Source organism: Clytia hemisphaerica, unplaced genomic scaffold (assembly GCF_902728285.1).
Source record: "Clytia hemisphaerica strain Z4C2 unplaced genomic scaffold, Clytia hemisphaerica genome assembly, whole genome shotgun sequence".
Lineage (NCBI taxonomy): Eukaryota > Metazoa > Cnidaria > Hydrozoa > Leptothecata > Clytiidae > Clytia > Clytia hemisphaerica.
The window spans coordinates 24,664-34,723 of record NW_027104071.1 but is presented as its reverse complement, the minus strand read 5'-3'; the positions used below and the strand labels follow the sequence as shown (position 1 = coordinate 34,723).

The 10,060-nt window shown below is 33.7% G+C and overlaps 1 protein-coding gene across 1 annotated transcript; it reads left to right on the top strand.

Annotated features, from left to right (window-relative positions):
- The first annotated feature begins 289 nt into the window (after positions 1-289).
- LOC136812490 (3-oxoacyl-[acyl-carrier-protein] reductase FabG-like) lies at positions 290-10,060 on the top strand. The gene is made up of 8 exons (XM_067068990.1): positions 290-368; positions 5,716-5,855; positions 6,163-6,255; positions 6,535-6,620; positions 7,097-7,149; positions 8,480-8,520; positions 9,041-9,211; positions 9,818-10,060. The coding sequence occupies exons 1-8, from the start codon at positions 329-331 to the stop codon at positions 9,974-9,976; spliced, it is 783 nt and encodes a 260-aa protein (XP_066925091.1). The 5' UTR covers positions 290-328; the 3' UTR covers positions 9,977-10,060.

Here is a 10,060-nt window from a genome sequence, read left to right as displayed (position 1 = left end):
TTTTTCAAACAAACGAGAAGTAAAAACCTTTTCTTTTTATTAATTATTTTGAATCTGTTTTAAAATTCGACCCTTGCAGTGCAATCTCACAGAAACACACCCTTACAGTGTATTTTGGGATGCTGAAAAACCCCATCCTTAAGCGCGGCACATGACGTAGGCCAGATCATATGAGTGCCTTCCCCCCGGGCTGTTTATCTCATTTACTATTGTTCTATTTGATTATCTTATCAAATCTTTTCTCTTCTTTTTTATATTGTAATAATTTGCCTTATTTTTTCTTTCTTACAGAAAGAATAGAAAAATAAAAATAAGTATCTAGAACAAAATGTCGTACAATTTCGTTGGAAAGGTTGTGATTGTCACAGGTTTGTTGTCTTTATATGTTTTCAAGTATGATAACTCTATTTAAAGCATAATGTACCTTTGCATTGAGATATATATATAGTGAATGTAATATCTGTCATTTTAGAAAAAGAAAAGTATTGATATATAAATAACTCAAACTGATAAAAACGAAAAAAAGTTAAGAATATTTTTGTTAAATGTTAATTGTGTATATTTACGATTTTTTTGGTATTTTTTATTTTTTAATCATTCCGAAACGTAGGGTAATTTAGCAAAAAGTTAAAGGGAATTTAAATAGTGGTATGTGAAAGAAAAACCTAATCCAAATGAAGATAGAAGAAAAGTAATAGTGGAGAAACAATGAATTGCAAAAAACTTTTTTGATAAACACACTTCCGTACAATCATTTACACAAGTTCATCAAAATACATACAAAATGGGGACAAATACAAAAGCAAACACATCAAATAAATTTAAAAAAAAGATACATACACACAGATACACAAAACAAAACCCGAAGTCCCAGACTTGTGACTGGCATAGTGACTTTCCACGTGTTTAAGGGCCCACACTCAGTCGCCTTCGGAAAACATAGTAGAAAAAGGAGCTGACCAGCAGCTTCCAAACAAACAGACACTACAACAAAATACAGTACAAAAGGGCAGAAAGACACACTGTACCAACTATCCCACGTACACTACAGGTGAAACAAACATTTGTAACAAACACAATCTTACATAAAAATAAAAAAATTTATTACACAAAAACTGAAAAGAACAGAATCGTAAGTTGGCCGCGAACCCGGTTCGGCATGCCGCGACGGGAGGACTGCACAGGGAAAAGAAAAGTAGGAAATGAATACCTCCGATGCTAATGCTAATTCTTTAGACAGAAAAAAAAAGAAAAAAAAGACACACATACAATACACAAGAAACAATTTCACAATTTTGAAAATATGTAAAAATTATTCGACGGTTTTCCCATACTTCATAAAACAGTCAGGAAACCTGGAAAAACATTTGACAACTTGCTTCTTCAAGAAAGCGTTTGAAGCACCCTGGTTTCGCATTCGAATGAAAAGCTCAGTGACTCTAGGAGTCAGATCTTCAAACATGAGTGTGCTACATGCTATCCGTAAAATTTCTGAAAAGACGGATCCATAAAAAATGCACGATGGGATGTTACTGTCGGCATGTGGCATGCTTACAATGAAGAAGGGAAAGGCATCTCTCTTATCAAAAAGTTTATATCTAAAAATATTGTTTTCAACGGTGATATCTAAATCTAAAAACGATGCATGGTTTCCATGGTGCTCAACTTTGAGATCTAATTCTTTAGGGTAAATCTGTTTGTAGCAATTATGAAACTCATCTCTGCCATTTAAGGCACACAAATCATCAATAAATCTACCTACAGAGTGGAAGTTATAGGCACTAGGCGAACTAGCAGAAATGAGACCTTTGACATACTCAGATTCAAAATGGTACAAAAACAGATTTGCCCAAAAAGGAGCAGGATCTATTCCCATGGGAATTCCAATGCACTGTTTAAGAATAGAATTGCCAACTTTGAAAAAGCAATTTTTTATCAGAAAGGCCACACACTCAGACAGTGAAGTACTAGTAAAGAACCTATCATCCTTCCCTTTTGTAGTCCAGTATGCTGAAGTATTTGAAAAACCAAGTTTATTTCTACAACTTAAATCAAACACAAAGTTAATAATTTTGGTTAAAATTTCAATTAGACCAGCGGCCGAGGTAGTGAATTGTGTCACTTCGTAGGGCACCCCTTAGATCAGGGCAAATTTTTGATATTATTCTCCTAATAGGGTGTAGAATTGATAAAAAAAATTTGCCCTTCGAATCTCCTGCAGTTTTCGAGTGAATCGATTTTTAGTTAATCGATAGAACTTATCAAGGGTCCCCCCTTTACTAACGGTTTTTTCGAAGTCTGAAAATCAAATATATGAGGCTGCCAACGGATTCAGCGTGGAAAGTAGACAAAGAAAATGGGGTTATTTGTTAAGTTTCGACCACCTGGTGCCGAGAAATGGCATTCTCAAGGCGAAAAATCGACGTTTTTGGCGTTTTCCGATGACGTCAGCATTTTTCTACGAGCATTTTCAGAAAAAATCATTTCCACAGCTGGATAGCCCTGAATTAGTAGTATCTGAAAATGGTATGGTTTGTTAACTTTCAATGTTCCGATCATGAGATATTTCATTTTTAAGGTGGGTAAAGATGCTGAAAAACCTGGAAAAACTGCTGACTCAGCAAAAAATATCGATAATTTTCAATATTTAAACCAAAATATCTCGAGATCTAGGCATCAAAAGTTGACAAACCATACCATTTTCGGATACTACTAATTCAGGGCTATCCAGCTGTGGAAATGATTTTTTCTGAAAATGCTCGTAGAAAAATGCTGACGTCATCGGAAAACGCCAAAAACGTCGATTTTTCGCCTTGAGAATGCCATTTCTCGGCACCAGGTGGTCGAAACTTAACAAATAACCCCATTTTCTTTATCTACTTTCCACGCTGAATCCGTTGGCAGCCTCATATATTTGATTTTCAGACTTCGAAAAAACCGTTAGTAAAGGGGGGACCCTTGATAAGTTCTATCGATTAACTAAAAATCGATTCACTCGAAAACTGCAGGAGATTCGAAGGGCAAATTTTTTTTATCAATTCTACACCCTATTAGGAGAATAATATCAAAAATTTGCCCTGATCTAAGGGGTGCCCTACGAAAACCATTTTTAAGGCCTTTTTTGAATCTCGGACGCTGGTCTAAATGAGAAGATCGTGTGGAAGGGTTGTGTACAGTGTTGCAAAATCGAATGTCGAAATTCGTTTTGCTTTTTTCTTGGCATTGATTCTGTTAAGATGTCCAATAACAGGCGAAGAATTTTGTACAACCCAGAACTTATTGAAACTAGAAAAGAAACGAGATTTATGATGGAATTGCTCAACATGTTTGTATAGAACTTTGAAGACCATGGATACAGCACGAGACAGCGGTTTGGTACTACATGATTTGGAAGCAATGATGAAGCGGCAACCAATAGGATTCTTATGCATTTTAGGAATCCAATACATAATGGGGAGAGTTTTCATTTTGTCAGATAATGATAATCCAAATGTTTTACACAAGTTTTCGCTATTTTCTAAAATGGAGTTCAAATCAAGATTAGAAGGCTGATAGGTGTTATTTCCAGAGATTTCTCTCAGTAATCTAGAAACATAAAACTTTTTACAAATCAAAGCAAAGTTCTTAGATGCTTTGTCGATTGTGACAATGACAAATCTTTTCTGTAAGGTTTCCAGATATGCCAGCACTTCTGGATTCTTTAGAATAGGTTTAGTGTCATGTATTTTTGTTTTCTTTTTGAGTTTTCTAATCTTAATTTCAACTTTCGAAATAATTGTGTCCCTCCAAAATTTAAATGCCCTAGCTTTGAATTTAGTTTTTTGCTCTAAAGTATCAATGCATTCATCTAAACTAGTAATGATATTTTCTAAAGCCCTTTTAAAATTTACACGTTTCGGTTCACGGTAGTTGGGGCCTTTTGTTAAAAGTTATAATAAAATATTTGATTCAGTATTTTAAACCTATGGCTCAAAATGTTTGCCGTTCACGTTAGAAATTTTGGGTGTATGGATAAATATGCTGTTTTAGACAGTCAGGTCAGTAACTTGTTTAAAATGGTGGTTTATAGTCAGAGTTTTGTTCTCACAGATATTGCAAAAATAACTCGAGTTCATTATTTGTTTAAGAGTCTTTTCATATGATTACCCTTTTTGTATCAATACTTTTAAAAAAATGTCATGGTCATTCATATAGTAAAATGTTTTTAAATTATATTTCAATCTTGTGAATCAATTTTCATCATTTTTAAATTGTGTTGATTACTTGACTATATTGTAGTGGAATTTCTGTTTAGAATCTAATCTAATTTAATTTTGTTGGACCTACCCCGGTGGGGTGGAGGTCCTATAAATTAACCCGTGTTCGTTAGTTAGTTAGTTAGTTCGTTCGTTCGTTAGTTACCAACTTTTCTCGAGATTGGCTCATTCAATTTTTCTGATTTTTTGCACAAAGGTGCATTACTATAAACCCTCGAATGTGACGGAGCCCGATTTTCGAAAAAAAAAATTTTCCGGCCGGTAGAACCGGAAATGTCCCGAAAAAAGCGGTTTTTTGAGATTTTCTCGAGATTTTATCATTAGTTTTTTGCGATTTTTTGCACATAGATGCGCATTAGTACTGCCGAAAAGGTGTCGAAAACCGTTTGCCGAAAAAAATTTTTTTCCGGTCTGTAGAACCGGAAATGTGCCGGAAATCGTCGTTTTTTTTTCACATTTCCGTCACATTTTTTTCAACTTATTTAATTGTTTCTTTACAGAAAAATGTTCTTTATGATGATGCCCAAAACTTAGCATCGTTTGATTTCCAAAAAAATCATCCTTTGAATCCGGAACTCCTTAAAAATCGCCGGAACAGCCGAAAACCGGCGTAAAACGGTTTTCCTTCATTTTTTCAACTTATATTCGACAGATTTTCATGATTTTTTGCACAATGATGTAAAATGGCAATGCCCAAAATGTGACAGAGCCCAATTTTCGAAAAAGAAATTTTTCCGGCCGGTAGAACCGGAAATGTCCCGAAAAAAGCGGTTTTTTGAGATTTTCTCGAGATTTTATCATTAGTTTTTTGCGATTTTTTGCACATAGATGCACATTAGTACTGCCGAAAAGGTGTCGAAAACCGTTTGCCGAAAAAAATTTTTTTTGCGGTCTGTAGAACCGGAAATGTGCCGGAAATCGTCGTTTTTTCACATTTCCGTCACATTTTTTCAACTTACTTAATTGTTTCTTTACAGAAAAATGTTCTTTATGATAATGCCCAAAACTTAGCATTGTTTGATTTCCAAAAAAATCATCCTTTGAATCCGGAACTCCTTAAAAATCGCCGGAACAGCCGAAAACCGGCGTAAAACGGTTTTCCTTCATTTTTACAACTTATACTCGACAGATTTTCATGATTTTTTGCACAATGATGTAAAATGGCAATGCCCAAAATGTGACAGAGCCCAATTTTCGAAAAAGAAATTTTTCCGGCCGCTAGAACCGGAAATGTCCCGAAAAAAGCGGTTTTTTGAGATTTTCTCGAGATTTTCTCATTAGTTTTTTGCGATTTTTTGCACATTAGTACTACCGAAAAGGTGTTTCTTAATTGCTTTCTCCGTTCCAATAGATATATAAATCGAAATTTAAAATTATACATTACTTCCATTAAATTCTAATTATTCGTTTTATAAATAGGTAGGTCCATTAAAGTATTACTTGTTTTCCGTTTTTTCAGGAGCAAGTTCTGGTATAGGAGCTGGTACAGCCGTTCATTTCGCAAAAAATGGTGCTAAAGTTGTCATCACTGGTCGTAATGAAGACAACTTGAAGAAAATTGCTCAAAAATGTGAAGAAGCAAGTCCAACTAGTGAAAAGGTTTGAATATTTTGTGTGTTTAACATTATCAGACAACTTAAAGTTTTCAAAATCTTTTGAATAAAAGTAGTCTTTTCAATTTATTTAATTTATTAACTGAATATTTATACAGGATAAAAAAACATTCAGTTTTTATATACAATAGTATTTGCAAGTAGTAAACTACTATCAATGCTTTTCCTGTTTGAAAAATTGATTCCAGTTAATGAAGTATTTGTAAAATTTCATTATTTTTATTTGTTTTTATCAATAAAATAAGATTGTGTCATGTATATTTACTTCTGAAATTATTCATCTTCGTTTATAGGCGTTGGTTATAGCTGCTGATTTAGCAAAAGAAAGTGATGTTGAGAAAGTTATTAATGATACCATTAAACAATTTCAACAAATTAATGTTTTGGTAAGTTTTTCATATACTTTAATCGTTACTATAAGATTCTTTCTTTTAGTTGTTTTCACAGCTTTTCAGAGTTCTACATTCGATCATACACCAGTTATCTGGACTTAGTTTAGCTTTTCTTTTCTGATACCTGATGTTTAGTCAGAGCACCTGAGTCAGTGCCCTGACTATACCACAACCATGTCACCTAGTTTCCATTTGTTTGTCTTCTTTCAGTGTGATAATCATAACGGCATCCATCTCTTCCGATAGTTAAAATCAATTTGTCTCTTCTTTCAGGTTAACAATGCTGGAATAATGGTATCTGGAAATTGTCAAACAACAACAATGGAAGATTATGATAAACAAATGAATATAAACACACGGTACAACCTTTAGAAACCACTTTTTAATATGCTGATTGGTGCAGTAGGTTAAGCGAACTCAGATGTACAGGCAGATTTGGATTTCAAGCTTGGAACCAAAGCTTAAAACCTGATTTTTCGATATTAATGACCGATCATGTATGTGACTACTAGCTCTGTATGTGACTACTGAGTCTACTTGTCCATTATGGACTGGTAGTTCAGTGACAGAGGAAATGCATGAGCAAAGGCACGATCTTGAGTTCGAGTCTCAACAGGTCGTCCATAAGTTTTTCTTACGAAACTGGCCACTCTGTTAACACTGAGCCAAGCAATGTTCATCCCATAACACATGGTAAAACTGAATTAACATTTGTTTGATTGTTGTTTTCAACTGATAATCATTAAAATACTCCAGGAAAAAGGTTCTTACATTTTTTTTTTCAGCATACCTAAGTTATATTTTTGAATTGAAATTAAAATTTTCTCTTTTTCAGTTCTGTGTTTTATTTGACCAAGCTGGCAATCCCATACTTGATAAAAACAAAAGGTATGAAGAAAAAAATAGAATGTATTTATCAAAATGAATTTTTTAATCATATATTATTTGTACTAACAATGATGATTTACTGTCATCATAATTATGTTATATTATCGATTTACAGCCTAAAATTGATTCGTGTTAAAATATATTTGGATATATATTATGTACTAGGAATAACATGGCATTCTCGGGTGATTTGGATTCATAGCCCAATGAAACGAGGGGCTATTAAAGGATTTTTGAATAAAAATGATATCGTTTGCTTACTCGTCAATTTTAATTCATAAGCTTTTACACATTAGATTGACACGGATGTGGAGCAAGATTGGTCAAAAAGAGGAAAAGAATACGTTTTGCTTATATAAGCATAATAAAACAATAGGCAGACACTGTCTGATATGAAACGGGAACACTAATGTAATGTAAAAATAAAACCTTTAACCCAAATCATCCGAAAGTAGTACCATGTCATTCCTCGTTAATTATATGATTGCGATTACATTTTAGCTTAGACATCCAAAAATTTACAAAAAATACAGGGTGATTATAAAGATCTGGGTTTATAAAGATTATTTTTTTTAGCTGTGAAGATTAAAGTACAATTGAAATATATAACTCATTGAGTAAAATAAAAATAAAACAAATATGCAATAAACTATAAAGTACGGTGGCCCATACATACAAACATATAATACTAAATTACAAACACTTTCAACTAAATTGGAAACACTTTCAACTAAATTGCAAACACTTTCAACTCAAATTGCAAATACTAACAACTTAAAATGCAAACACTTTTAACTAAAATTGCAAACACTTTCAACTCAAATTGCAAATACTAACAACTTAAAATGCAAACACTTTCAACTAAATTGCAAACACTTTCAACTAAAATGCAAACACTTTCAACTCAAATTGCAAACACTTTCAACTAAATTGCAAACACTAACAACTTAAATTACAAACACTAACAACTTAAAATGCAAACACTTTTAACCAAAATTGCAAACACTTTCAACTAAAATTGCAAACACTAACAACTTTAAATTACAAACCCCAACAACTTAAAATGCAAACACTATCAGCAATCTCGATATAAAGATTAATCGCCCCGTTAAATGTAATCGACCATTTTGTTTTATATTTCTTGTGGCTGAGTGATTAAGGTGTTGTCGAAGGTCCCGAGTTCAAATTTCTTGTAAGGACTTCGGTGATGAAAATTGTTAATCACTACCAGTTTCATAGGCCCCTTTGTGTTTTTTTTCAAAGAAGGCAGGATCCTCATGGATGTCTTTTTCATTTCGTTATGTCTTCATTTCGTTATATGTTTTTTTAGGAAACATTGTTAATGTATCAAGTATCTTGGGTTTCCGACCGGTAAGTATGTTTTGTTGCTTTTATACTTTTGTTTATTCGTTATCAAAAAAGACAAAAAAGCAGAAGAACCATTACTTTAGGCGTACAAAATTTCGCGAGCAGAAACTTTCGCGAGGACGAAAAATCGCGAAATTCACGACATTTACTTTCGCGAATTTAACGGAAAAATATTTTTCGCGAGCATAAACTTTCGCGAATCAGGACGTAAAATTCAGAATTTTCACATGAAAAAATGGCTTAGAGGGGCAAATACTTCTTGGATTGGCTTGAAACATTTGCCCTTTGACGTATTAGTCTTTTAGCAGGCTAAAAAGTTCCCTAAAAAAGTTACATTTTATTCAAAGTTTGAAGTTTTACAGATTATCTACTTTGTCAAGAATTTTTCGCGAGCATAAACTTTTGCGAATGGCCCTTCCTAGAATTTGCGAAAAGGGCCAAAAAGTTTGTACGCCTAAAGTAATATGATGTAAATTTGAAAATGGAAAATTAAATACAAAATCTATATATCATTGTATTTTAGAGCAAAAGTGCAGTCAGCTATTCACTTTCAAAAGCATGCACCGATCAATTCACAAGAACAACAGCTTTAGAACTTGCTTCAGACAAAGTCCGCGTCAACAGTGTTAACCCTGGCTTAGTTAAAACTGGACTTTGGACTTCTTTTGGACTTTCTGATGATCAAGTAGAAAAGGTTTGTTATTTTGGTTGACCTTTTTGGTCAGAGCGTAGCTGAGTGTTTTTCTTTCAATGAATAATATCAAGCTCCTTGACATGTTCCTGTCGAGCACTCTGAAGATTTCACTTCAAAATATACTTTATGTATTTGTGTATGTCAATGATCATTTGCACATAATTTTGCAAATATTCAGTAGACATTTCCCAGAAATAATGATGCTGCAAAAACAATAAATCATGAAATATTATAAAAAAAGCCACTACCAGTAGTATTAGCGAGGTTAAGCAAGAGCTTCTAGACGAATACACCAAAGAGTTTTTGTAATCCTAACTAACTACAATATTCTTAGTTAAACAACTTAACTGCCAGGATTTTCACCGTGTTTGGACATTAGTGGAAGAAGCATGGGTCGCGAAGTTCCTATGTACCCTACCTCAGGATCCAGTACCATTAAATAGGTCAACTTTCCAGGACGAGATATCTCGTCCTTGGCATTTAAAGGGTTAGAGTTTTGGTTCTTGATTAACTGTATATCAGCAGTATCGTTGTACAGACGCGCTGGCTTAACCTCGCTATTATTGTAATGAAAACTTGGTTATCAAATCGTGCCGTTTTTTTCAGTTTTTAGAAGAAGCTAATAAAATTTATCCATTGGGACGAGTTGGAGAAGTTGAGGACATTGCATCAACCATTGCTTTCTTAGCTTCTGATTCAGCTTCATTTATCACTGGAGCTAGCATTCCTGTTGATGGTGGTTATTGTTTGGCTGGACCACGCTAAATGAAAGTTTATCAGAATTGGCTGTTTTGTAAGAGGTCCCCAGCGGACCTTCAACTCACGCAGTCACGCAAATTTTTTCCCAAA